Raw genomic sequence first — 27,926 nt, 5'->3', positions numbered from 1 at the left:
CGTCGAACATGCTTCGATGTATGTTCATTGCCTTGCCGCTGTGCGGCCTCCTCGCCGTCTGCGGTGCCACCGTTCTGAGACGGGACCAGGCGACCGTTGATAACGAGGGTGTGCTTGATAACGGGGTGCACGGGAATTCCACGGCGTGCGCGACTGCCGAGGATGTCACGGGATGTCAGCTGATCAGGGTGGCGAGGAGCATCGAGGGAGATGTGGACGGTCGAGGGGATGGAGAGGGTGAGTTCGTGGTGGGTGGAGGTTAGTGTTAATGAATTGGGGAGATTTTGAAAGTTCAGTGGGAATTTTTAGTGGGAGATGCTTTTGAGTTGGGGAGGAAAAATTGGAGTTTGTTGATAGTGTAATCTTAATGTTTGTGGATTGAGGATATTGACGGAATATTGAATGTTTATTGGTTAATAGGGTTTTTAAGTTGTGAAGGATATTGTTGGATGGAGAGGGTGAGTTCGTGGTGATAGGTGGAGATTGTTAGTGTCAATGAAATTGGGTTGAGATTTTGCCAGTTGATTTAGAATTTTAGTTGGGAGATGCAGATGAAGTTGGGGAGGAAAAATGAGGAGAATTTGTTGATAGTGTAATAATGTTAATGTTTGTGAATATTGAATATTGAGTGTTTTGTTTATTGGTTAATAGAAATTCAAATGGAAAAGCTACAAGTGTGTGCCAAAATCTTAATCTCAAGGGGAATTAGGAGATTCGGGTCAGACGTGTGAACTTGTTAGGTGAATAATTAATGAGAAAGATTTTATCTCTGGCTTGGTACTTCGTATATTTAATCTAATCTTGAGTATAATTGGAAGAATAAAGTAGGACAGGTTTCGTAGGTGGGATTCCTGTAATTCGTTGGTAAGGAGAATGGGACGACTCAGGTCAGACATGATAAGATGTAGGTGTAATTATTTTAACATTCATACGTCACTCCTAAACTTAAAGAATTTCGCAAATTTATATTGACAGCTTAAAACTCATTATTTCGTTTTCAAGTAGATTCAGTAGTTCCTAATCAGACAAAAAATAAGCAATAGTCTCCATCATTCTGTTTCTATATTATTCTCACTTAATTCCAAAGGAAAAATAACAGTCTAATAAATCAATCATTCTTCGAAGGAGAATTAGTCAGTATTAGTCAGACACACTGAAAAGTTCAATAATTATCAATCTTTATTAATTCTGCTATTTCTATTAATTTCCATCTCTGACGTCTTTACCAAGAATCAATCATCAATAACATGCATAAACGGTTGATCATTAAGTAGAATTGACAAGTCTAGGTCAGACGATAAACGGAAAATCACTTCCTACGTGGAACACCGTTTCCTGAGAAGGTGATTATACAATTAACAGATGAACGCCGTTTATAACCGTCCGTTTACCGTAATCTCCTCGAACAATCGCACACGAAAGTGTTTCTCAGTGCGAGGAACTCCGCGATTCACTCATTGCGTGACGAGAAACCTCCTTTATCATTATCCGTTCGCAATCTGACGGTGAATTATACGGTGAAATTAAAAGGCTGATATTAACGCTCGACAACGGAAATAAACGGAATCGCGGCCGTTTTATTTTTCCAGTGAGCGCGCGGAGAAAGAAGAACAGAGGATACTGGAAGATGTTGCTGTACTTCCTGGGAGCGGGGAAGCTGACTACGCTTTACGTAATTCTCAACGCGGTCGCTGCGATCGCAGCGAAGGCTCTGGTCGTTGCCAAAGTGGCGCTGGCTATCGCCACAGCGATCGCACTGAAAAAATCCATAGGTGAACAAACTTTATTCACAGTTCTCTTCGTCCTCTAACGTCAATTATCTTAAAAATTCATTTTTCCTTATTGATTTAGTTGAATAATCGAAAAAATCCATAGGTGAACAAGCTTTATTCACAGTTTTCTTCGTCCTCTAACTTCAATTATCTCCAGAAATTTATTTTTCACTATTGATTTGGTTGAATAATTCGAAAAATCCATAGAACAAACTTTATTCAATTCTCTTTGTCCTCCAGATTTATTTATCTTAAAAATTCATGTTTCCTTATTGATTCGGTTGAATAATTGGAAAAATCCATAGATGAACCATCCATGATGATGATTTATTTATCTTAAAAATTCAATACTCCTAATTGATTTGATAGAATAATTAATTGAATAATACTCTTATCCGCAGATCACAAGGAGAAAGTATCGTACGAGATAATCAAGCATCCTCACCACTCGTACGAGCACACCCACAGCTCGAGTATCGATTTCGATCATCATAATAATTTTGGGGAGAACGACATTGGTTACCGGAAGCGACGAACGGCCTACCGGTAGTGTCTAGCGTTTTGCCTACCACGTGAATTATGTATGGTTCATGTGAATCGTTGTTTATTCCCCAAATTGAATTTTATTAAGATCAAACTGCATCGATTTTAGGAAATTTACATAGCAATTAGCTCGACAGTCAAATTGTTATTGATATTAACAGAAATCATTCACAGAATCGTGTGAAAATTAGATTTTTAAAGTACAAATATTTAAATAAAGTAATGGAATAATAGTTGTTCTTATTTCCTGCGACATCAACAGTGTATGTTCTAGTGTTCATTTGAAGCTTCCTTAGCTAATTAACAACGATTCTATATAATTACATTCACGGAATACAAAGTAACTGAAAAATGCCTCGAAAGTTCCCTTTCTCATTAAGATATCCAATTTATTTACATAAATCTCCTAATGTACACAATACCACTAATTACATAAGATACTTAATAAAATTCTCATCGACGATGCAAGATCAAACACAATGGTTTCTCGTACAATATTTATTTACCACTCGTCGTACGCAATTTTTATACAACACACATACAAGAGCACGGGTCTGCTAGGAAAATAAATGTTAACTTTGGTACAGCTCATACAGTTATTTATAAAATAACCACCTACTGCCTACTATGTAAATTAACAAATATATTACCTCTACAATAAACAACACCGTTGTCACGTTCCTCAAACCAATTGTTACACTAGCATCCGACAGAATTCTCAGTCTTCGGACTTTATTTGAAAAATATACAGGTAACAAAAAATATCTCTATCCTCTATCAATATCTCTTACAATAAATATACAATAAATAAACGCGAAGTTTAACACTTTATTTGCCGGCAGCTTATCGAACACTAATAATCAATATCTAATCCTTAAATAATCTTCCAATAAAAATTGCAATCGTGATTCAACAGAATTGTCTTGAGTAGCATAATCCAATCACTCTTTGAGACTGTTGTTCAAAGAAAATTATTAAACTGTTTTTCTATAAGATAATTATTGAAAAAACTCTATTAATGATCCGGCAAATAAAGTGTTAAGTGAATCCTTTTAATTTGTTATCTCTATTCGACGAAACGAGTTGGCTCAGGTAGGGGGGACAGCTTCGAGAGTCCTTTGCCAGCCTCCGCCACCACTGTACCCGCCACCGTAGCTTCCATGGTGTTCCGAGCCCGTCGCGTAGATCACTTCGTGGCCACCGCCACCCTGGTTCGACACCAGCTTCTTCAAGCCGATTATCGCGCTCAGAACCAACGCTATTTTCGACGTGAGCAAAGCGGTGCCAGCCAGGAACGCGATCTTCCCATAAGCCAGCTGCGCCATCATTGCTGGAAATGATTTTCTTTCGTCAGATCATAGAACTATTATACATCTTAACAGGAAAATTTCAGGAAAATAGAATTCTCTTTAATTTCAAAACTGTATCGATTATATAATGAAGACTGCTGTTTAGTCGACCTACCTCCCACTGCAAGGGCTCCCATAAGGAGGGCACCGTAGCCTTTGTCCTTCTTCTTGCGACCTGAAAATTGACGGAGGTTACATTAACTAAGCTACTAGATTCACTCGTGCATGAAAATGTAAACTTCAAGGATCTCTGAATATTCCCAGAATCATTGAAACACTCATTAACCCCTTGGGTTATGATATATTTCTTGACTCTGGTCGATACGGCTGCTGTCATTAATAATTGATTGGAAAGAGGAAAATTCTAAACATTTTACATTTACTTTGATTTCAAAATTCCAAACATTACATTTACTTTGATTTCGAATGAACTAATATATATATATATATATATTTGTTGAATCATGTTGAAAATCTTCACGAGTCTAACTCTAGGTCAAGGGGTTAATATCCTCTACCTCCAAGACATTCCCAAAATCTTTACAATCATTTCTCTTGAAGTAATCTACAGTTTCCATCTTAACACTAGAACTACGTACGATTTGTTTGTTTCGCAGTTTGTTTCGTATTGCTAACGAAATACTTCCGAATGCAAAGGGTTAAAAGCATTGAATATTTGAAATAAGTTTGGAAATAAATAGTTACTCGAGTACTACGATGAATATCCAAACTGAAAATAATCTGTTACAATTTTTATAGAGATTACATATCAATCGTATTAAATGCTCAGTAGTTCCAGCGTTAAACCACCCAACATCACCTCCTCCAAGAGTCCAAACTCCTCAAATCAACCTACCTTGAAAAGCATCTCCAGGAATAGTGAGCTGAACGCTCCTAGAAGCCAAGTACTCGTGAAACTTGTTATCCAGCTTCTGGTCGATCGTCAGCTCGGTCGCGTTCTCTTCTTTGAACGCCCTGTCGGCGGTCCTGTTGGCAGACGCGGGGTCCCTGGCGATCGATACGTAATCGTTCAGCACGTACACCGTCTCGTCCCGGATCGCCGAGTCGAGAATCTCCAGAGCCCTCTTCTTCAAACAGTCGAAAGTGTTCTTCTCCCTGGCGCATCGATCGAACAGCTTCGTGTACTCGCTCCTGCCCTCGGCCAGAACGAGCAGCGCGGTCAGCTGCACGATCAAAACAAAATCCGCGGTCCTGCTCCTGGCCATCTTGTCGGCTGGCGGAGTTCCCCTGCGCGTCTGCTGGAATCAAGATGGCGGCGGCGCCGTTCGTGTCGGCGGCAAGCTGACCGCTCGAAAAACGCCGCGGACTAATTCCTATTGTCCTGCCGCGGCTCTTTTATAAGGGTGATCCTCGCTCTCCTACCATCAGCCGCTCGCTCGTACCTGCGACGTCGGCTCACACCTGATCCACGCGCTGTTTAACGCCTCGGGAAGGAAGGGAGGAGGGATCTCCTGAACCAAAACATTGTTGTACAGCCCCGTAAGTAAGTATCCTTCTGACCCGATTGCCCAGCGAAGCCGAAACCACCGTGCCTCGGCCCGCGGATGGGCATCGATAGCTAGTTAGACGCGAGGAACGCGAGGCTGCGGCTGGAACTCATCGTTTTCGTCTGTGCTCCTCGCTGATAACGCCAGATCGGCTTGATTAGTTTAACTCGCGAGCTTATGGGATAGCTTGATGGATCGAGATTGCTGCAGGATGGTTTCAATTTTTGATGAGGTCACGGTACGCTGCGGTGAATAATTAGGAAAGTTGTTACATCGTTGCACTGCGGGCTGATGTATTTTGAAATGGACAGCTGAGACTGAGAGTTGTAGTGTTTGATGGAGACTGTTAGGGATTGCTAGTGCTTTAGAATTTATCTTGTTTCTGGAGACTGGTTTATTTCTCAACTTCGAAAAAGCAGTTCAATTGACTTTTGAAAATTTTAATGTAGAAACTGGGCATCTGTTCAGACTTTGATTTGCAATTCAATTTAGTGCTGAATGAATTTCTTGAATGATTTCTCAGAAACATTTGTTAGCTTTCTAATAATTGCGAAAAGAAGACATCAGTGTTAAATGATTCTGATTTAGATGATTTTTATAGGGAACATTAACCTACGGAGATTGAGAAGATATGTTCGAGTATCTGACGATTTATATTTCAATTGTCTAGAATTGCGTAATCTGAGATTCTATTATCCAACAAAGTTGCATGCCGCATTTTCATCGTTGCAATTTGCGTAATAGAAGGCTGGGTTTGTGCGATCTTTTTGCAGCGAAAGTCAGCCGCATTCGTTAGCGCTTCTCTTTTTCTTCGGCAAGATATTCCCAAGATATCTGCTCGCGATGCCGAACGAAACAAATCGCTGCAGCCGAGTATTAATTAATGTTGCCCGGGTACTGTTAATCCGACACAGATTGCGGACCGTGACGAGCCAGTTTCAACGAATCGCCGGCGCATTCGCGCGCTCACGAATTTTTAATAAAAATGTCCACCGCTGGCCGGCTTGGAAATTCAGGGCAGCTGATCGTTCTTCCCGACTTCGCCGTTCCCGTGACCAGACAGCGATCTCGATTACCCCACTTCACGCACAGAAATAAAAGAACCACTCGTTAAATATCATTATCCACGAAACCTGGATAGCCGCGTGGGTCGTTTTAACAATGAAAATGTTATTCTGGTTTCTCCTGCGAGCGGGAATTTCTAGGTAACTGCAAGTGTAACAGTTTGTCTGTTCATTTCCATTCGCTTCCGATGTTTTCAGTTGCGAGTTTAGGGAAATTAATTTAATAATGTACTTTCTATCGAGCAAAGTTTCATACAGAATATTACTTGAGAATTTGTAGATAGCTAGTATTAGTTTGTCAATTCATTTCCATTCGCTTCCTATATTTCGAGTTACAAATTAAGAAAAATAAATTCAATAATGTGTTTTCCATCGAGCAAAGTTTTATACGAAATATTAGTTAAGAATTTGTAGATAGCTAGTGTTTGTCAATTCATTTCCATTGGCTTCCAATGTTTTTAGTTGCGAATTTAGGAAAATAAATTTAATAATGTACTTTCTATCGAGCAAAGTTTTATACAGAATATTAGTTAAGAATTTCTAGATAGCTAGTGTTTGTCAATTCATTTCCATTGGCTTGCAAAAGAAATTCCAAAGAAGCTCCAAATCGATACCAAATTTATCTCATAACACAAGAATAATATTGAATGCTTCTCGAATAACCACACAAAATACAATTCTCATTTTTAAACAATTTCCACTGTCGCTACACGCGAAATTCCGAAGAGAAAGAGTAGATAGCAAATTCCAAATTCATCTCAATAATATTGAACGCTTCTCGAATAACCACACAGAACATAATCCTCATTTTTAAACAATTGCCATTGTCGTTATACGCTACACGAGAAATCCCGAAGAGAAAGAGTCGACAGAATTCCGTCTAGCAAAGAAACTCGTTGTCACGCATGTGGTACGAGGGCGAACGAGCGCATAAATCGAAAGAGTTGGCGGCGCAGCGGCCGTGAAACGGTGGCGGAAAACAAGGAACTTTTATGGTCGACTGTCCCCGACGGTAATATATGCTCGTCTTGATTGTTACACTTGACGTAACGAGTTGGACGCGCGTGGCGTGGTACGAGGAGCCACGGGACCGTGGCCGCTCGCTGCTGCGATTGCCATTTACGAGCAAAAGGATTTCCCGGACGCGTTTTCTACGGTTGCCGTGGTTCCACCTTCTTCCACGGATGGGACCGGTACAGTTAGACGGCCACCGGAAAAGACGCAGCGATAATGGAGTGAGACTAATGGACTCGCGGAGTGAAAACGGCCTGGACAAGAGGAGCGATCCTACGCTCGGGAATACGTGAAACCGATAGTGACGAGCTGGTTCGGGCTTTATAAAAATCTCCGAGCGGAATTTCAATGGACACTTTCACGGAATTCCATTCTTCGTACTGTTTAACCCTTTGAACTCTGTAGGTTCTTGAAATCTTGGAACTACCCTAAAATTATTCGATTTTTCGCATATCCAAATTTTGGAATTTTATTTAAATTAATTGGAATTAACTTGAAAATTAGTTACAGTTTCTGATAGATTACAAAACAACCTGGAGTGCTAAGGGTTAATATTAACCCTTCAATTTCATCATTCAATTTATCAACACATAAAACATCGAAGTAAAACAGTTCTGTCTCTTAATTTCTAGAAGATAATTCCTCACCATTTAAGTATGATGCAATTTGAGAAATATTGAAATGAAATAGCTTTGTTCCTCGACGCTTGATTTCTCTTCGAGTTAATTTCACAGAATATTATCTGATCGGAAACTGTTAAAATATTCCTAGTGACACTTGCGAGTGCAAGGGGTTGATTCAGCGTAGCTACTCGTAGACTAAATTCTGAAAGTTTAGAGTAAATGGAGATTGATCGAAATTGTAATCGATTTTTGGTAAAGTGAATTGTAGTTTGAATTTATCGAGGATGGAATATTTTTGATTTAGCTTTCGTTACGTGGGCGTTTGAATTCGTTGGAAAATTGAATTTTTACAGAGTTCACTTAAGATAGAGTTTACATTCTGCAGATTAGATAAATGAAGATTAGTTCCTCGATTAATTCCCCGCGTTTCAGATCAGCAGTTCGGAAACCAGCAGCAGATAAATGAGTTTCCTGTATGTAGTTTCATAAACTGTTTTAATTTCGAGATTAATCAAAGGGGAATGATAAAGCATGCATTAATATCGAAATTCAGGTCAGTTCCTGCTCGCCGCGAGAAGATAAATGTCCTTTCTGTTCCAATAATTGAACAATAAAAACGTAATATGCCTCATGTTTATTTAAGATTATTAAAACACTCCGGTGCCCCTTCCTCGGCAAAAGTATCCGTGTCCATCTTCTGTTTCTCGTTGGTCATTGAACCAGCCTCGGACACTCCTCCGCTTTACTTTTAATCCAGGACCGTCGTTGAAATCCTTCATTTAAATTGAATAGAGGCCATTAGTCGGAGCACGCGTTTTCCCTCGGCGAAGAGTGGAGGATTGGAGAGTGGTAGGGGAATCGGTACAAAATGGAAACGGAACAATCGGCGAGAGAAGAGCGCAGCTAACCGTGGTTGCGCACTGATTGTGAGTTTTCCCTGGGACCTCTATCTATTCCAGAGGAATCTTAATGATACCATTGTTAAAAGTACCGTAATAAATCTTCGATCTCTAAATAATATGGAAATATCCTATCACTGATCGCATTGAGGATATTTCTGTAAATAAGATGTACGAGCTAGTGTATAATAAGCTAGAAATTTATTTCAAATTCATAGCAACAATGACAATAGCTAATATGAAAGATATAAATATAAAATATATAATATAGAATATAAAAGTTTTATTCAAATGATTTCAATGAAGTTCTACGAACTAGCAATAAGGTAGATTGCAATTAGTCCCAAATTCATTATAACAATAGCTAACACGAAAATATTCAAACAATCTCTTAATATATCTTCAATCGAGTCACATTATACATCTATTCAAATAATCGTTCCAATGAAACTTTATCTCAATAGCATTCAGTTCTTCCAGCAAACAACCTTTGGATATCAAGAACATTATCAAAACGTTATCAACAGTCAGATATCGTGAATCACAGTTGAATTAAATATTCTCCAACCCCTCAACTTCCTTTCACCCAGATGAAGTTCTTCCCACTTCTCTTGTTCTTCGATTGCTCCGAGTTATCGTATACATCCACGACTTCTCTGATCACGTGCTGAGTGTACGCGCCCAGGTCGCTGTTCTGGTAGCCCCTGTAAGGTCGATACTGGAAACTGTGATGATCGTAGTGAGGGTATCCTGCGGTTGGAGTCTCCTGAGCATACGAGTGGTAACCGTTCCACCCCTCGTTCCACCCTGCGTTCCATCCTCCGGTTGGATAGGACGACGTCGCTGTCGTGAATATCGAGTTCCAACCTAGCAGACCACTGACAAAGAGAGCTAGCTTCGTTAGGATCAATGCTTTCTTCGTCAGCAACAGCAGGAACCCGAATAGCAGGGGAACCAGGGAGACCAGGTTGAATTTGAACCCTAGGAGGAACGGTACCAGCAGATGCCTCACCATCTGTCTACCTGGAAGAATGATTCGATGATGGTTAGAATCTTTATGCAGAATGGAAAGATTAGCAATATATGTTAGTGCAGTTTGCAAGTAATGTTACGCCTTATTAAAAGAATTTTCTTTTCATGCCTCAGTCTTTTAACGAGTTAACCCTTTGAACGAAATGGTAAAATTTCAGATTCAATATTAAATTTTCTATAATGTATCAACACATGGATCAAAATGAAATAGTTCTTTTACACAAGGTATTTCCTTGTGGTTGCAAAAATACCATTGATATTTCATTAGAGAACAATGAACGTTTGTCGAGAAAAACATTCTCGAGTGCAAAGGGTGAAATGTAGAATTTAGTTTGAAAAATCTCTCCTGCAATAAAATCAAATGATGAAGCGTATACTTAAATATACATAATTAATCCATAGTTATACATGACTATTCACTTGCATTATCTCAAAGAACAAAGAATAATATTCTATTGGATCAACTATTTATCTGAGCAGATACTAATTGATTAAATATATATAATATCAGAGAACAAAGAATATTCTGTTACAATAGAATATTCCTGAAGCCACTGTTTCATAGGTGCACCACGAGTGGCCTTGACCGTGCTGCCTACTGGAGGTAATCCCGGAAAGCAGCAGGTGGCGAACGCCTCAGCAAAGATGCGAACCTTGAACGATGGGTTCGTTTCCAAGCTGATGGCAGAGCGCCTGCCACTCCCTCTGCCAGCAACCCCGTTTTCAGGGTCAGATTAACGCCAGGTTTATGGACGTTTATTGTCCAGTTTATTCTATTGTTTTGAATTTAGGGAAATTAATTTAATAATGTACTTTCTACCGAGCAAAGTTTTATATAGAATATTAATTGAGAATTTCTAGGTAGCTACTGTTAATTTGTCAATTCATTTCCATTCGCTTCCGATATTTCAAGTTACAAATTACGAAAAATAAATTCAATAATGTGTTTTCTATCGAGCAAAGTTTTATATAAAATATCAGTTACACCAATAAACGCGTCCCTTTCGAACTCTCGTGAATTAATCAATTAGGATTGAGTTACTCATTTTCCTCTAAGTGAAGCAGATCCCCTATCTCTATTTTTCTACTACAAAACTGAACGTAAAAAGTTCGAAGAGCTTGAATTGAACGTCGCATCTGAACTTGTCCTTGAACAAAATTGTCATACGGTACGCAAAGGTCGGCCTGATAAAAATCAGCAATGATCCCATCATTTCTCACCTGCACCAATTTGCCTATCAGCGAACGCGTGCTGCCTATCGTTCAGCACGAACTCCAGAAGACCGTTTCCATTCAACATCGGCCCGGCTCGCAGCTGTAATCCGGGGTACACGTTGTCCAGGTTCCACTTCAGGCTCCTGCGCTCCATTAACCTGGTCGCTGCTTTCACGATGCTACCGAAATCCTTGGGATCGTAGTCCCAGTCCAAGAGATCCCTGCCGAAACCATCGGCCCTCTCCAAATTCGCATCGCCGAAGTCCAAATTGTCGTTCCGATTCAACGATTGCAGTGCGCTCAACGCTCCGCGGTTCACGCACTCGAAGGTGCCGAACTCTTTTCTAGCTAGACAGGTGCCGAAAGCTTCGGAGAAGCTCGACGGATCCTCGGCGTTCAGGATCGGCTCCTCTTTCGGCTCCATGATCACCGCGATCCCCGTCGAGACGAGGATCGACAGGCAGAAGCTCCGCAATTCGCGTCTCATCGCGATGATCGGCGGCCTGTCGGTTGAAAACCGAGCACAAGGAACACCGTGGAGAAAGTTGATAAGGTCCCGTGTAAATTGCGCCGAGATGAAAGTACCGCAATGAGAGGGGAATGCGTAATTAAGCTGATCGCCACGCTCTGCGGACAGATAATTCCCATTGTACCGGGGATGTAGAGGAAGCGACTGATAGCGGAGAACGGAGGGGAAATCGGGAACTCAAGCAGCTCGAGGTTTGTATTTTTTTGTAATTTAGTGACCTTGTAATTAAGTTCTTATCATCTGAATGCTGAATAATATATAATTACTCTCCAAAAGTCACTTAAATATTTACGATCTCTAAATTTAACCCTTTGCACTCGAGACTCCCAGTCGCCAGATGATTCGATACAGAAAAATTATAAACCTTGGAATTTACCATTAACCTTTGTATGCTGCATCAATACGTGAAATATTGAAAGAAAATATCTTTGTCAACTAATTTATGTATGATTTCTTGTTAAGTTCAGTTTAAAGAATCTTGTCTACATCTGATTGGAAAATATAGAATATTACAAGTGAAAAACTTTCGAGTGCGAAGGGTTAATATATATTTCCATAATGGAACCTTCTTCCACTGCAAACAATTCTCCAGTAAATCTACAGAAATAATTTGAATATTGAAACATTAGATATATTTCAACCCTTCGATGAAATATTCATGTTTAGAAGACGCAAATTTAATTACTCGAGCAACTCACATAGTTTTTTCTATTAATTAAGCAACTATATCCTTTAACTTCAGCTGTGATTTTCTAAATTTCACAATCTTCGCCTTAGTCAATATCAATCATTCTTGACTACATGAACATCGAAATACTCAGAACATCTACACAGAATTAACTTATCCTCATTTTTCCCACTCGCAACCATTGATTCACCCGGAACTCCTGCACCCTTACCTAGAACTTTCCGTTTTCCCCATGATCCACGACACTCGAATAAGAAACCGCACGGCCGAGCATCGAGCCAGCCGAGTCACGCGATCGCGATGAAAGAATAGCAGCCGAGTTCCGAAACAATACTGTTCATCTAGCATCCAGGATCAGCGGGGTATATATAGGCGTCAAGGGGGCGTTCACACACGACGGAACAATCGGTTTCACTCGGCGTGTTCACCAGCGAAAGTACACGGGCATTTCGTGTGCACGGGTCCTGGACACGCCGGATGCACCTGAATGGGAGCGATCCATCATCTAGGTCCCGGTATTCCGGGACTAGTTACTCCGTCAAGACGTCCGAGAACGTCCCAAAAGCGACGAGGAGAAACTCCGACCGCCGGACACGACAGAAAAAGAATCTCGGCGAACGAGGAAGACGACGCAGGACAGTTACCCAGCATGCGACAGTCAACAAAGACGCGGATAAATGTTAACTCGACCGACGTTAACTCGATTATGGTCAATTCACACATCCTAGAAGTAGCTGACTTTAGACAGATTGTGAGCAAACGCTTCGTAGTTCGAACGAACTAGCTCCACTTCTCAAACATAGGCTTTCGGTGCTAAAATGCTTAATTAGAGCTATCTTTAATCGAAGATATCTTGTTTCTCTTAAACCTCGTTCTCTCTAGCATCTAGTTTATTTTTTAATACTAGGACTACTATAGAATCTAGTTTATTCTTTAACACTAGAACTACTATAGAATCTATTTTATTCTTTAACAATAGAACTACTATAGAATCTAGTTTATTCTTTAACACTGGAGAATAAGTACTGTAGAATCTAGCTTATTCTTTAACACTAGAACTACTATAGAATCTAGTTTATTCTTTAACACTAGAGTTATTGATATATTAAAAGCATTGAATATTCGAAATGATCTTGAAAGTAGTTTCACTTGAATACTATAATGAGTGTCTGAGGAAATTGATAATAATCAATTATTACAATTTTTAAAGGGATCACATATTAATCGTATTAAATGCTGGGTAGTTCTAGTGTTAAATAGGATTCTCATTTTGTCTAGGATAATTAGAACTCTAGATAAACTATTGCTCTACGTATTCATATTCAACATTTCTATCGTACGAATTGTATCTAGCAAGCCAGTCACCATTACACCTTCTCACATAGTTTTATATAGTGTTATATAGTTTATAGTTTACAAAACTATATAAAAATACATAGAACTATACAAAACCAAAGAAAACTCTACAAAGGAAACAGCATCGCAGGTTCGTATAAAATTAAGATTTATTTATAAATAATATAATTAAGTTACATGGCAACCCCGTCGGCAGGGGTGTGAGTGAGGGTTGAAGGGCGATATATAAATAATCATTGGAATTAATTCTGGTGGACCTCGTGCAGGTACTGACTACGGGTCCGATCGCGGCCTCGTCGAGGCCACCGAAGCGTCGACCCCTGAAGGTATACCGCACTGGGGGTTGATCGGGGTAGGGGCTGCGCGGCTACCACCATTCACTGTCCCTAACGAAGCTCTGTCCCGTCTCGATCACCGTGAGAACCGCTTGATAAACGTAGCAAGAGAAGTCCGTACTGAGTCTAGCGTCCGCGGTCAGTGTCGTTGATCGTCGCAGTTCGTCACGTTCGGGTCACTTGGTCACGTAATTCATTAAATCGGTCCGTCTTAAACAACTAAACAGGTCCCGTGGTTTGATCGGTCGCGGTTGCGCGCGGCGCGACGACCCCGTCGTGGCCCGTGCGTGCCCCCGTCACGCGATCGAACGACCACTTTGGCGAGCGTGGGTAGCGAACGTGAACGTTCCGCGGTGATCCGGCGAGCCCGCCGATCTATTCGGCAGGCTTGTACGCTTTGTACGCGAGATCGGAGCCAGCCGATCTTGCCCAGCCGTGGTGGTCGTGGTGCTCCTCGTGTCCGTACGAGTGGACGGGGTGGGCCACCACCTCGTAGCTTTGGTGTTTGTTCGCGAACAGCTTCTGCAGACCGATGATCGCGCTGATGATCAAAGCGATCTTGCCGATCGCGAGGGCCTTCAGCGCGAGGAGCGCCAGCGCGCCCAGGGCGATCGGGATCAACGCGGCCGCCTTCAGTTTCAGGAGCAGCAGGATCGGCAGCAGGGACTTCACGATCTTCTTCTTCTTGCCGCGAGCTGCAAGGGAAAGTGCCGATTTTTTCAGTGAACCTCGATCGGCGCTATATGAATCGAGTTTTTGGATTCTCTTTATTCCTTGTTTGGAGGTTACTCTGATTGATAGCTAGTGATGTTATGGGTTTATGTGTGATAATATTAAAGTTATTTTATACGTTCAGTATATCTATTTTCTTGGTGAAATGTAGATTGACTGGATTGATCAAGTAACCCTTTACACTCGGCAGATTTTCACTAGAAATATTTTAACGTTTGATGATGAGATAAAGACGATGTAAAATTAACTCGAAATCACACGTATATCGAGGAACAAAGCTATTTTATTTGAATATTTCTGAAAATGATGCATTATAGGAAATATAACATTAATATCAAATTTTATCTCTCTCGAGTGCAAAGGGTTAACCCGTTGAACTCTGTAGGCTCCAATATTGGAGTTATATCAAATATAATGCATCTCAAAGAAACTACCCTAATTATTAGATTCTCCACACATCCGAATTTTAAGCTATTTTATTTCAATATTTCTCAAATGGATGCATTATACGTGCATAATATTAAATATAAAATTTTATAGTTTTGTATGAAATCAAGTCTTGAGTCACCTCTCGAAAGGGTTAAGATAACAGAACGTACCTTCGTCGAAGGACCGAGAGACTTCCTCAGGAATGCTGAGCTCCACGGTGTGAGTGGAGAGGAATTTAGCGGTCCTGTCGAGGAGGGCGTCATTGATGGCAGCTTCCCTCGCCTCGATCTCTGTTGGCAGGCTACTTTCGATGTCGTTCAAGGATCTGGCGTTGTCCGCGCGGCTGGAAAGTAAAACGCCGGTCGTAAGTCACCCCGCGTTCCCCGTTCATTCATACGAGCGAGCTTTCACGGTGTATCCACTGTCGCCATGGAAAATCTAGTAGAAAATCACTTTCCCCCTTACCTGTTCTTCGCCTCCTCGGTCTGCACGATCTTGAACCCGTCGACGACGTCGATGTCCGCGGACCTGGCCGCCCTGTCGACGAAGCTGAGCGCCTTCAGTTTCAGGCACACGGAGAGGTCCGCCTCGCCGGAACACGAGGCGTACACGTCGAGGGCCTCCTCGAGAATCGACGGCTGCCCGGCCGACTCCTGGCTGGCTGGCGCGGCGCGTGCAAACGCGGCGAGGGCCGCAACGATTACCACGTACTTGAACATGTCTCCGTCGTGCACCAAGGTAGCGAGAAATGGTAACCGAATGTAACGAGGGAAAACTCGGCCGCTTTCTTCCGGGTTAATGTGTGTATATCTCTTCTCTTCCTGCCTCCCTTTCCTGGACACTCCCAACAACGAAAATTGTACTCGTACGGAATGCTCGCACGGGTCAACTGCGGAACAACTGCGGCGATCGTATCGACACTGACCGAAAGAATCACGATTGCTGCCTTTTATCCTCGTCGCGAAAGGGGCCCGCGTACGTTTTTGAAATTTTGATGGCCCCCACCAGTGGCCAGAGCGGGCCCCCCTCGGACCCCCTCCCGGCGGCCGCTTCGTTACGACCCGTACGAGCTATTGGTTCTCCACCGGGGCGGTCGTCCGCGCACGTCTCTCTTGTTGACGCTCGCTCCGCGCGCGTCGTTCCACCGGGGGTCTCTCTCGCTTCTCTCCTCTCCGCGGGCGCGCTCTCGCTCTCTTCGCCGGGCCAGCCTCGGGACCAGACCCTTGCCTTGCCGCGTGTCCGAGGCGCACGCACACTCGCAGGGCCGCCACCGGCGGAGAGAGAGGACCGGGCCGCGGGGGGACGGCCGGATCGGAGGGAGAGTGGAAATCGGTGGAAGATGCTTGCCCACGCGTCGCTGCCCTTTTCCAGCCGCGGAGATTCGGCCGTCTGCTCGACGGGACCGGCTGAGACGCGCCGGCGCGGGTCAAAGCCGCCTCCGGCTGGACCCGGCACCGCTGGAACGACGATTCACCGCTGCAGCCGCTTCCGGTAAGAGCGGACTGCACTGAGCGTCGCATTTTTCCGAGGATTCTCTGTTTTCTATGCGCTTGCTTTTGGGTTGCTCTCTATTGTCATGTTTGGAACTTTCTGACTGGAGTTTTGAGCTCCTGTGAGACCGCGATAGGACTGAGCATCGTCTTCTTGGGAAGATTTTGAGTATTTTATACGCTTGGTTTTGGATTGGTCTTTATTGCCATGTATGAAGGTTTCTGACTGAAGTTTTGAGTTCCTCTGAGAGCGCGACAGGGTTGAGTGTCGTCTCTATAGGAAGATTTTGGGTGTTCTATGCGCTTGATTTTAGGTTGACCTCCATTTTGGCTTTTTGAGGTTTCTGACTGAAGTTTTGAGTTCCTGTGACAGCGCAATAGGACTGAGCATCGCCTCTGTGGGAAGATTTTGGGTATTCTATGCGTTTGATTTAGGATTGGTCACCATTGTGTCTTTGTGAGGTTTCTGATTGAATTTTTGGATCGTTTGGAGGTGTTTCTTGGAGATTGTTGGGTTAATGCTAAGGTGAGAGGGTTGCGATGATAATGGTTTTGATGTTAATTGGGTTTCGGGGGGACCGAGGGGTATTTGATTGTAGACCGGGTCAAGAAGGCTAGGCTTTAGTAGTCTATAGATGGCTAATATAGAAAGAGAGCTGCAGAAATGAGGTGTCTCGTTTCGTCCCGAGACACGTGGAGAATATTTTAAGGATCGTATATTCAGGGTCAATTATATTCATCCAGGACTGTTGACATTGAAACTGAGCCTGTCGAGATGGAGTCGACAGCGTTGCTAATCCTTCGCAAGGGAAATTGCTTCTCGAGGCAGTAATTTCTTCCTTGACTTTGCATAAAGCGATTCAATGTTTATTGCGTCTGACAGCAATGAACTGCGAAAGTTTGAATCGCTAATATACGAATAGCATTTATCTCTCATCATCATAGCTGTCAACGAATCTATCATTCCTCTACAACTTCATCGACAGTACCATTCGCTGCTCCAACATCTAAACAACAATTAGAATCCCTCATTTAACCAGCACGATCGCAGCAACCACAGAACAACCTAATAGACAATCACGTCTACACCCGCAAATCTATCCATTACATCTGGAACTTTCCCTGCGAAACGCTCCCATGGTTTCACGCGTAATTTAATCAGCCTCCGTAGGAAAATGCACGGTTCAGTGAAAAGTCTCGTCGATGATATCAACTATATCCGCAGCGGTTTCGCTTTCAGCAAGCCGTATAATACATCGCGTAGAAGCTGCTTGAATCTCACGCCTCCGCGACTTTCCTCGCCGCGGCCAGCCTCCTATCCAACAAGATTTCGCGCGCGCGCGCGCGAGGAGTTTCCACGGCACACATACTCGAGATTCCGACGGACCCGTCCCGAAACTTCAACGTTTATCGCCACCGTCAAGCTAGAAAAAGTCGTCGGATCGTTCGGAACGGTCCCGAGGACTTTTCTCGGTAACTGTAATTCGCAGTTAAGCCGCATTCCCGAACGATCCCTCCTCCCCCTTCTGCGTTTCACTCCTCCGCGCACGTTTCTTTTCCTCGTCTGGTCATTCTCGAGGGTCCCATTCATTCGGCGGTCCTCCGCGGCCATCTTCGAAATTAATATATTCGCGCGGCGGGCGAGTAGCGCGGGGAACGCGTTTAACGGTTTTTCATGGAATGTCCACGCGGACGAGTTGGGTCCGCGCCAGGCCCCGTCCAGGTGGAACTGGCCGCGCCTCGGCGTGACCCCGAAGACGTCTCGCCTAGAAAAACGCCGGAGAAGGAAGGGACGATGGGAAGAGGAGGACGAAGAGGAGGACGAACGAGAAGAAGAGGAATCGATGACGAGAGGGCAGGACGAGGAACGGCCAGTGTTTCCGATCGTGGACGAACGATCCGCTCGCCGGGCCGGGCCGGGCCGGCCGCGACTTTCTCCCCGCGGTCGAAGATGGTAACACGAGGTTACCTCGAATTTCTCGCTCTTCCGTTGTCGTTCCCCTTTACGTCTCAATTTGGCCGTTGCTTTTAGGGTAATTCGGTAATTAAGCTTGATATTCACGGCCCCGGCTTTATCTGGACGCGGTTCGAGATCGTTCAACGATAGCGTCGGGTAATTAACGAAGCGTGGAATCGTTTAGTTTTATTTATATATTCGCCTATATACATTTTAATAAGATTTAGTCGGTCCTTTCGTTCGTTCGCCAATGGGAGGACACGTTGATAACATTATCGTGGATGAATAGAATTTTTCGTTAAGAATGCATAGATGTATACGCAGTAATTCATTTGTAAATAGGTTCAGATTTCCATCGTGCTGCTTGAATGAATATTGAATCTAGGAACAGAGTATATTTTAAGATTCTTGTAGCAGCTACGTTATTTATAACACGGTTCAGTGTAGATCATTACGAATCGTTTTGTTCGAGAGAATATTCATACATCGGGGAATTGTATTAATGAAACGAATTCTTAATTAATGAATCTCACGCGGACACAGATTAACGGTGAACGGTTCAGGCGTGATCGTGTAAAAGATTTCTTCCGGTAGAGCCGAGGAGTTCCATTTTATCCGAGATTTATGGGCAAAAATAATCGAGCACGAATTTCTATTTATACGCGCATTCGACTTTCATTCCGACGACATAATTCCGTGAGATCGACAGTGCTGCTCTAACTGCGCGTTAGTGTCCGGCGCATCTTCCCGACCGCGCGTTGAAGTCTCCGGCGCACCGTCCTTCTCACGCGTCGAAGTCTCCGGCGCATCTCTCTCGCCGCGCGTTGAAGTCTCCGAACTGTAGCGGCGCAACTAGCGTTGCCACCGTTCTATCCTCTTTCTCGGATACGAACTATCAATTCTATCCACGGTATCTACATTATCCTTTTACCAAGACACTAATTAACCAGAAAAACTAACAGTTTCTCCAAGTAGCAGCCGGTAGCAGCGTGAAATTAGCGATCAAGATAGAACGCTTGAAATGCAGCGTAGCTAAAGAACACCTTTCACGAGCCGGCTCGAGCAACACGGCAGTGCATTAAGCGAATTACCCCGATACGATAATTAATAAGCAGAATCAGTTATTAAACAGCTCGCGACCAGCGGCCGCGAGCCAGCTCTACAAAATCGGTCGAAACGAAAGTGCCTGGGCGCCGCGAAAAAAAGAGAGCAACGCGGACAAAGAGGCGAAACAGGAGTAAAAAATGAGAGAAGAAACGAGCAGCGAGGAGAATCGCCGGGCGTTACATCGCGCGGAAGACTTTCACTTTATCTCTGTCCGCGAACGAATGTCAATTTTGGATTCGCTCCTTTTCGGCGGGCGCCGCGCGATCCGTGGGCTCGCGGTCCGACCGATCGCGCGAACTGTGTCACAGGCGACGCGTGTGCAACACGTGACGACCCGACCGGTCAGCGCGGACGACCCGACGTCGCACCACGAGCTATTCCCGTGGACCAAAACGCTAATCCCTCGACGGCGGAGCGAGGCGGGCGCGAGGCTGCGCCGCGGCTGGTAATGGAACACTTTCCTCTCGACGACGCCGGCGAGAGTGAACTCGCCCGAGGATCGAGGTCAGGTCAAGGCCCCCACGAAGCGAAGCCACCGGCTCCCGAGGTGTTCTCTCTTCTTCCCACCGTTCTTCTACTTCGAATCTCCTCTTAGTGCATGCGGTTCCGAGACTTCTCTAAAATTCTCATGTTTTAACATTGTTTAACGCGAACGATCGAAACTGCATTTCGGTCGAGTCCGAGCTAACGGTGAATTGAAAGTAAGTTTTGATAAACTGAAGGTAGGCTGTTTCTGATAAAATAAATTAGATGGAGGAACTTTTGGTAGACTCTTGTAGCTGTGTTCATTATATCATAGATTTCTGTTTCGGTTTTGAAATGTTTCTTTTCGTTTAGTTTATAAGTGTCACTGTAAAGTAATGGAATATTCAGAAGTATATTAATAACGAATGGAAAGGAGGAAATGCACGTGGCTCGAATTGCTATTTTAGAAATGATCAAACGACGCGACGTAACATTTTACTCGTGTCGCCGCTTACAAAATATAGCCAAAGTCGACCAATCGAGGTCTTCGTGAGTTAATCTTTTTTTGGTAAGCAAGTTTATAGACCTCGCAGGTTGCGAAAGAAAGTGGTCGGAAGTGGGTCTCCCGAGATTTGCGAACGAACAGGTGCACGCGCGTCAGTCTTCCTCGATTATTAGACTCCGTGTTTTCGTGCGATGCTAATTGTTTAAAAACGAATACCGCGTGCCTCGTATTAAACGGCGATCTACCTTGTAACGTAAAAATTTCACTGTACGAATGTTCTATTCCGTTGTTACATCGATTCTATTATATTTTGTGCGAATAAAATAAGTTATAAACTCACGAGCAACCGCAGTCTAATTGTTATTACTGTTCTTCCTGCGGAACTGCTCCGAAACAGGAAAGATCTAGTACATTACTAAGCGGATACGCAATTCACAAGCACGCTTCGCGCGCTTCCAATTATCCGGCTCCTTTTCTCGTTCTCTCTGCTCTGTAGACTCCGAGCAGCGTCGACCGATCGAAGAAAGAGACGGAACCACGCAACTTTCCATATACGTTCACGGTATGAATGAATGATTCTTTCTTTTTCTTCGTTTCGTTTCGCAACTGTCCTATCTCGCATTCAGCGCCCCGAAAACCTGACTGATTCAAATTCGAAAACACTGATCAGCGAGAATCGAAACTTAAACAATTCTTACGCTATCTTTTTAATATAGAGAATAAACTAGTGACATCTACGTATCAAACATAGGAAAGATATTTTTCAAACCGTACCAGGAAAATTGCACGAGAAAGTATTGAGACATTTGAATTTACACTGGAATTTCCTTGAATTGTTAGATCATTGAATTCCGTTTAAGTATTAAAATTCGTTGTAGACGAATGAGTATTCGCAGTTTGGGAATATTTATGGGAAAATGTATTGTGACGCCTATTTTAGTTTTCGAAGGAAAGTGTATCGACATGATCGATGTCTAAAAAAGAGGAAAACGTAGTGAATGAAAAATTCGCCTGTCAATGGAAGCAAGCGTATCGATGTCGCGAGTGAATATACGGGCGTCACGAATTTCCCACAGATCTACGGAAAGAAAGCGGGCGCATCGGCCGTGTTTCCATCGGAACGATAATTACCACTAAGCCCGGACCGTCCCACTTGACATCGCTTCTGGCCTACTTTCGATCGATCCTGGCCGAATCATTGACCAAATCCGCGACTAATTAGCAAGCTTATCTTCGCAGCGACCGGCCGCAGAAGCGAACGTGCGAGAGGAAAGCCTGCATGCACGGATAAAATGCGACGCGTCCCGGAATATTCGCGAAGCGCGATCGACGATCGACGATCACTAATATTAATCTCATTGTCGGGAAAGTAATGGTTCCGTGGACGTGCAAGTGAATTCGCCGAGGTCTTACCATTTCATTCGACCATAAAATGTATCTTTATGCAACTATCGACTTCCTCGAAGCTAAATTCAACGAAAACATCGACGAACTGTTTCAATCACCCTATTCCGAGTCTACTAATCAAACAGTACAAAATCGATGCTAAGAAACACATCAATCCTCCACATCCAATTAGCACCTCAAAATCTCATTCCCCGTTATCCTCAAAGCTAAATGCCCAATGACCATTCACAAGAATTCTCCATTCACCATAAACATCCATTCCTACTTCTCTAACCTCAGTAAAATCCATACGAAGCCTGACAAAAGGGCTCATCCACGAATCGCTGGCGAAGAGTATCTGTCGAGCAAGTTGATCGGACCGTGGAAAAAGGAGGTGAGGGATTCGAGAGGACCCGGGCACGACTTTCGGAAGTCGAGAAGGGCCTGGTCGCCGGCAGCGGCATCTTCGGAACGGGACCACCTGACCCGAGGTGCGTTCGAGGATCGATGAACCTCGACGCTGAGCGAAGTGGGGGGAATCGATCCGCGTGGGGAGAAGGGGCCCGAAGAAACTTCAGCGCGACGGGAAGGGAGCGCGAGGGAGAGGAGGGACGGAGAGACGCTCAGCTTTTTCTCCGGGATGGTAGAGAGTGTTAGGCGCACCTTGAAAAGGCTCAGCGCGGATGCTGACTGGCCTGGTCGGGTCTGGTCGGCCTGGTTTACTTCTCGGACAGACGTGTGTCCGGCGGCCGGTGCGCGCTCGAACACGCGCGCGCGCACACACAGTTCCCGGGCGGAGAGTCGCCGGCGACGGCAAGTGCGTAAGGTGCCCGCCGCGTTTCCAGTATGTAGGTAACAAGACTCTTTTGCCTGCTCTCCGGCGGGCGACCGGCTACACCGACGGACGGAGAAGCCGGAAGTGCTCTCCTGGCCTGCATCGGGGCACACGGGACTGGATGCCGATCGCCCGTGGAGATCGTTCCCCCGGCTAATCGACCTTTCTAATTGCGACGCGCGTGCTCCGCCGAGCGTTACTCTCTCGGCAGAACGATAAACTCGCAAGCTCTACTTCCTCGTTGCGCGTTCACCGTTCTGCGGGATAAATTTGATCTTCTGCGGTTACCGTGTCGACGGGATTCTTCGATCTTTATCGCGCCGCCGGAAGGAACTACGGTTTCTTCGAGGTCTCGGCGCGGACGTTGAATTACTTAGGTGTCCATCGGGGTAAGACATTTGCTTCGATTTCTATCGCGATGGAAGTTTCTTCGACGAAAGGTTCCTAATTCCTTTTCGATGGAACTTCTCTCGAGTTCCCTCGATCTCAGTCGCGAGAAGAAACTTCGATGCTCCGATCGCAAATAAAGAAACTTATAGTCCGAGCCCCTTCGGTTTCGATCTCGAGAGAAAAAGCCGCGGCCGGCGAGAGCAGGATCGGTTTCAATCAATCGCACCCGGCTGGTATTAAAATTAATATATTTGAATATCTATAAATATACATGGCTGCCTCGCAGCGCCGCGAATGAACAATAAATAGCGAATGATGACGCGGCCGCGCGCGCTCGGCGGCGATTACGCGGCCGAGGACGCGCGTGGGTGGATGACTCGGGTCGAAGGGTAAGGCGGGGAGGGGAAACGGTAGGGGAGGAGGATGTCCGGAGACGAAGTGCACGAGCCGCGCGTACGATCGAGGAGGAAAGCGGCCGCCGGTTGAGCGCGCGCCGACGTGAAAGCGAAGTCTAAATGGGATTGCGAAGTGGACTCGTTCGCGCGGACCCTTTTGCTGTTCCCTAGGTCGACGACGGCTTGTAGGCGGAGTAGGCGAGGTCGTGGCTCGATCGCGCCCATCCGCTCGATCCGTGGCCACCGCCGACCTGCACCACCTCGTGTCCGTGGTCGCCGCCGCCGGACACCAGCTTCTTCAGCCCGATAATGGACGCGAGCACCAGCGCCAGTTTGCTGACGATCAACGCTTTGCCGGCCAGAAGCGCGAGGGCTCCCAGCGCCAGCGGCACCAGAGTGCCGCCGATCAACAGCGGGATCGCCAGGAGGCCGCTGATGTTCTTCTTCTTCTTGCGACCTGGGGAACAGTTCGGTTAATCAGACCGGCCAGTCGTAAGAACGAAACAACGACCCCGCGAATTCCAGCGGACAGTAGCGGACCGTACGGTCTACTGAACCGAGAAATTGAATCCGTACGACTTCTGCTTGATTCCCTGCTCTCTGTCACGCTAGCTAACCCGAGCGATTAAGATTCTCACCTTCCTCGACGAGGCTGCGCTGCAGCTCCTCCACGTTCGGCAGCTTCAGCTTCAGCGTGTGACTCTGGAAGAACTTCACGACCTTGTCGAAGATCATCGTGTTCAGCGCGTCCTCCTTGTCGTCCAGCGCTCTCGGCAGGTTCACCTCGATCTCCTCGATCGACCGCGCCGGCTCGTCGTCGCGCGCGACCGGCTCGTCGCGGACGAACGTGACACCGTCGGCCACGTTCAGCTCGACGCTCCTGTACATCCTGTCCACCGCGGACAGGAGTCTCACTTTCAGGCAGGGGCTCAGCTCCTCGTCCGCGCACTCCTTGTAGACCTGGTAGATCTGACGCAGGTCGCCGAAGACGTTGCCGTTCCCGGCCGACCTTGCGGCCTCCTCGTCAATGGAGTTCGTCGTCGGGTTGGTCTCGGCCGACCTTGCCGAGGCCGTCGCCAGCAGCACGGCCAGGTACACGTAACGGTGGCCGGTGGGTCTCATCGTGAATGATCTCTGGGATCTGCGGACGTGGGTCGATCATTAGTTCGATAAAACGCGGGCCGGCCGTCTGCCGCGCGATCACGCTCGTGGAATCGGTGATAAGGGTCTCGCCGCTTTGTGGACGGTGAATCGTTGCTCGTGCGGAGCTGATCGATTATGGCGATTAGGAATTTAGATTCATTATTCGTACCGAGATCTGATCGACGGAAAGACTAGATTCTTCAGTGCGATGAATTCCTAGAAAATCTTCGATCCCCTTGCACGACTCGAATATCTACATCATCCAAACGATATCACAATCAAAGCGATCAATGCTCAATTACATGCGCGACAAATAAAAATTCCTAGAAAATCTTCTTCCCTTGCACTACCTCTACATCATCCAAACGCTGCAAAATCAAAGCAATACTAAATTACCTGAATCAAAGCGATCAATGCTCAATTACATGCGCGACAATAAAAATTCCTAGAAAATCTTCTTCCCTTGCACTACCTCTACATCATCAATGCTAAAAAATCGAAGCAATACTCAATTTCTCCAATCTACCGAAGCAATTTGCAGCAAGTCTAAAACACCAGACCTGTTACATTACACAAACTATCCTCACATTAGAATCTACCTGCAATCCTGTCCCCAATCATTACCGATGAGAAACCTCGGCGATCCCGATACACGAAATCTAACGCATGGTTCGCAGGTGCATACCCACCGATCGATCGTGAGCCTCGTTGATGGACCCGGATCGAAGAGACAATAGATTGACTGTGCGTCTCTCTTTCTCTCTCTCTCTCTCCTTTCGCGATTCAACCACCGCGACTCGTTTAGGCCCGCGCCGCGAGATCCGTGCGTACAGAGAGGCACTGTAACTGGACTGTCCGTAGCGGAAGCCCTGCCCTAGCTCTATATATCTGGTCAGGTGTACCTCCGTGGCTGGCGATATTCATCCCCACCCACCGTTGCCCGTCGCACGTACCACAACCATTGTGGGAGCATTTTCATTGCCAAGGATCAACCGAGAGCGGATTCCGTCCCGCAACCACCCGGACGGGCAGAAATAGAGAGCATAGTTCCTACGGATCAGCCGCGCGGAATTCGTCCCTCCTTCGACGCGGCAACCCCACCAGCTGCCGGCGACGATAAAACCACTGATTCCGACGAATCGTTTCGCTACTCTCGGAACGTACCCCCCTGCCGAGCCTCTTTTTCTCCTCTCTTCCCCAGCGCTCCTAATCCGGTCTAACCGGATCACAATGTCGCTTGTTTCTGCATAGACACCGGCGCAGCGGCCGCTGCACGCAGCAGCCCGGCGCACCGGCCACGTGCGCGTCCTTTTCTCGCGGAACGACGGACCGACAACCCCCCCTTTGCTCTTTTGCCTCGCGTGCATTATCACCGGATCTACCGATAAGCCTGAAATCGAAAGCGGCGGGATAGATCCCGACCGGATGCGCCTCGCATCGGTTTCTTTGCATCTATTCGCGGATATCTTCTAGTCTGCGAGGATTTAATGATTAGGCAGTGTTCAAGTGAGTTGGGAAATCTGTTGCTGTGATTCTATGGGGATTATTTTGTTAAGGATGGCTTGGAGATAAGGTTTCGCTGGTTTCGAGAGGGTGTTGAGATCGAAAGTGATGAGCTTGGGTTTTGGGAGTGTTGCTGGTTGATTTTGTTTGATGCTACTTTGGAAATTGGATTATGTTGAGTTTGAATTTGCGATTTTCATGAGAGTTTGTATGTTGAGAGGAAGCTTTTTCTTTTGTTGACGAATTATTTTGAATTGTGATTTGAGTTTGTATGAGGAAAGAATATAGTTATGGTTGAAATTGATTTATTTCGGTTGTTGTATTTGTGGTATAGACATTCCTGCCACGCGAAGCCAGCAGCAGGCGAATTGCGACAGCGCGGATAATCCAAGATCGGCTTCCCATTGTCTCCGGCGACCATTAATTCTATTGTCTCGCGTCGGATTCCATTCGTCACCTTTCTCCGCTCCCCGTTACTTTCACGATCAACTCACTCCATTAGCATAATGCACAATTATCTGTTACAAGGGTCACACTTTGTATCCTCATTAGCTAATAAGCTCCTCACTGCCACTAAGTATGAGACAATTAAGATTCAAACTAAACGTAGAAAATAAATCAGTGTAAAAACCTCAAACTTCTCATTCTAATTAACCAATTAAAATCCTTGCTAGAAACCATCCATTACGATTCACATAAATCAGAAGTTTAACTTTTTCTACCTCCGTTTCAATTATTAATTACACGTACAATTAATTCCAGATTCTACTAGAATATTCAAATAACAATTAATGAAAATAATACTCCAAAACAATACTCCCAGAAAAGTTCAATTCCTCAGCGCGCGCGCGAAGCGGGAATCCATCCGTTGATCAACTTTTCCATCGAATCAAGTGAAACTCCGCGTAGCGCGCATACCGTTAGCCGATCCGCGCTATCAGCCGACCCGGTTAGCTTTTCCCCTTATCCTGCCTCGCCGCCGAATCCTTGCCGTTTTCGTCCTGGCCGACGCCGACGCCGGTCTAGGTAACTGGGTCGCGCCAAGTGAAACCAACGCTGCAGCGCGTACGCTTCGCGCGTAGGCCTTGCCAGAGGGTGAAAGAGGAAAGATTAAACGGCGGGGAGGGGATATATATCATTCCACCGAGGCGCGGCGAGGCATCGAGAAAACCACCGAGGCAAGACAGAAATTTCGGTGGGGAAGCGGCCCTGTTCCGGCACCGATTTCTTTTTCTTCCCTCCCCTCCCCTCCGCCTCCATCGCCGATCGCCTGATGAATCACCGAATCCAAAACCGACGAACGCAGATCGAAAGAGGTTGCGGACTCGTTGGACTACCGGAACTCGTGCGCCGCCTTAGACTCGACGCACGGTATCGGTTTATCTCGATTCGATAGAGTATTACAATAATAATGCAACTGTATTGTGAATCCCGGTTGAATACTCTATTCTTATTCACTGGAAATCGACAGATAATAATAAAGAATCTCGAATGAACACCGATATCTGCAGGTCGTCCGAAACGTCCGGTCGACGCGGCGAAAGCGACGAGGATCGACAGCGTTTCCGCGGTTTCCGGTCCGCCGGATCCGCGATTTTCGACGCCCACCGGGCTGATTTTCCGCATCGCGATCCACGTTGATGATAACCGGCCGTCACGCGT

General features: G+C 45.4%; 5 protein-coding genes across 5 annotated transcripts; 1 reads left to right on the top strand and 4 right to left on the bottom strand.

Annotated features, from left to right (window-relative positions):
• The first annotated feature begins 9 nt into the window (after positions 1–9).
• LOC116433403 (uncharacterized) lies at positions 10–2,924 on the top strand. Its single transcript, XM_031991458.2, has 3 exons — positions 10–237; positions 1,590–1,772; positions 2,174–2,924. The coding sequence occupies exons 1-3, from the start codon at positions 21–23 to the stop codon at positions 2,320–2,322; spliced, it is 549 nt and encodes a 182-aa protein (XP_031847318.1). The 5' UTR covers positions 10–20; the 3' UTR covers positions 2,323–2,924.
• Positions 2,725–4,978, bottom strand: LOC116433402 (uncharacterized). Its single transcript, XM_031991457.2, has 3 exons — positions 4,521–4,978; positions 3,780–3,839; positions 2,725–3,645 (listed from the first exon to the last, which is right to left on the bottom strand). The coding sequence occupies exons 1-3, from the start codon at positions 4,888–4,890 to the stop codon at positions 3,404–3,406; spliced, it is 672 nt and encodes a 223-aa protein (XP_031847317.1). The 5' UTR covers positions 4,891–4,978; the 3' UTR covers positions 2,725–3,403.
• Positions 4,979–9,343: 4,365 nt separating this feature from the next.
• On the bottom strand, positions 9,344–11,506 carry LOC143175215 (uncharacterized). Its single transcript, XM_076373271.1, has 2 exons — positions 11,026–11,506; positions 9,344–9,795 (listed from the first exon to the last, which is right to left on the bottom strand). The coding sequence occupies exons 1-2, from the start codon at positions 11,504–11,506 to the stop codon at positions 9,344–9,346; spliced, it is 933 nt and encodes a 310-aa protein (XP_076229386.1).
• Positions 11,507–14,302: 2,796 nt separating this feature from the next.
• Positions 14,303–15,807, bottom strand: Osi9 (DUF1676 domain-containing protein Osi9). The gene is made up of 3 exons (XM_031991459.2): positions 15,554–15,807; positions 15,259–15,431; positions 14,303–14,622 (listed from the first exon to the last, which is right to left on the bottom strand). Exons 1-3 carry the CDS (start codon positions 15,805–15,807, stop codon positions 14,303–14,305), a joined length of 747 nt encoding a protein of 248 aa, XP_031847319.1.
• A 7,978-nt stretch (positions 15,808–23,785) lies between these two features.
• LOC116433425 (uncharacterized) lies at positions 23,786–24,740 on the bottom strand. Its single transcript, XM_031991501.2, has 2 exons — positions 24,257–24,740; positions 23,786–24,075 (listed from the first exon to the last, which is right to left on the bottom strand). Exons 1-2 carry the CDS (start codon positions 24,738–24,740, stop codon positions 23,786–23,788), a joined length of 774 nt encoding a protein of 257 aa, XP_031847361.1.
• Between the last annotated feature and the right edge of the window lie 3,186 nt (positions 24,741–27,926).

The sequence above is a fragment of the Nomia melanderi genome, chromosome 13 (assembly GCF_051020985.1).
Source record: "Nomia melanderi isolate GNS246 chromosome 13, iyNomMela1, whole genome shotgun sequence".
NCBI lineage: Eukaryota > Metazoa > Arthropoda > Insecta > Hymenoptera > Halictidae > Nomia > Nomia melanderi.
The sequence above is the reverse complement of the archived record's forward strand: the minus strand, read 5'-3'. Positions and strand labels throughout refer to the sequence as shown.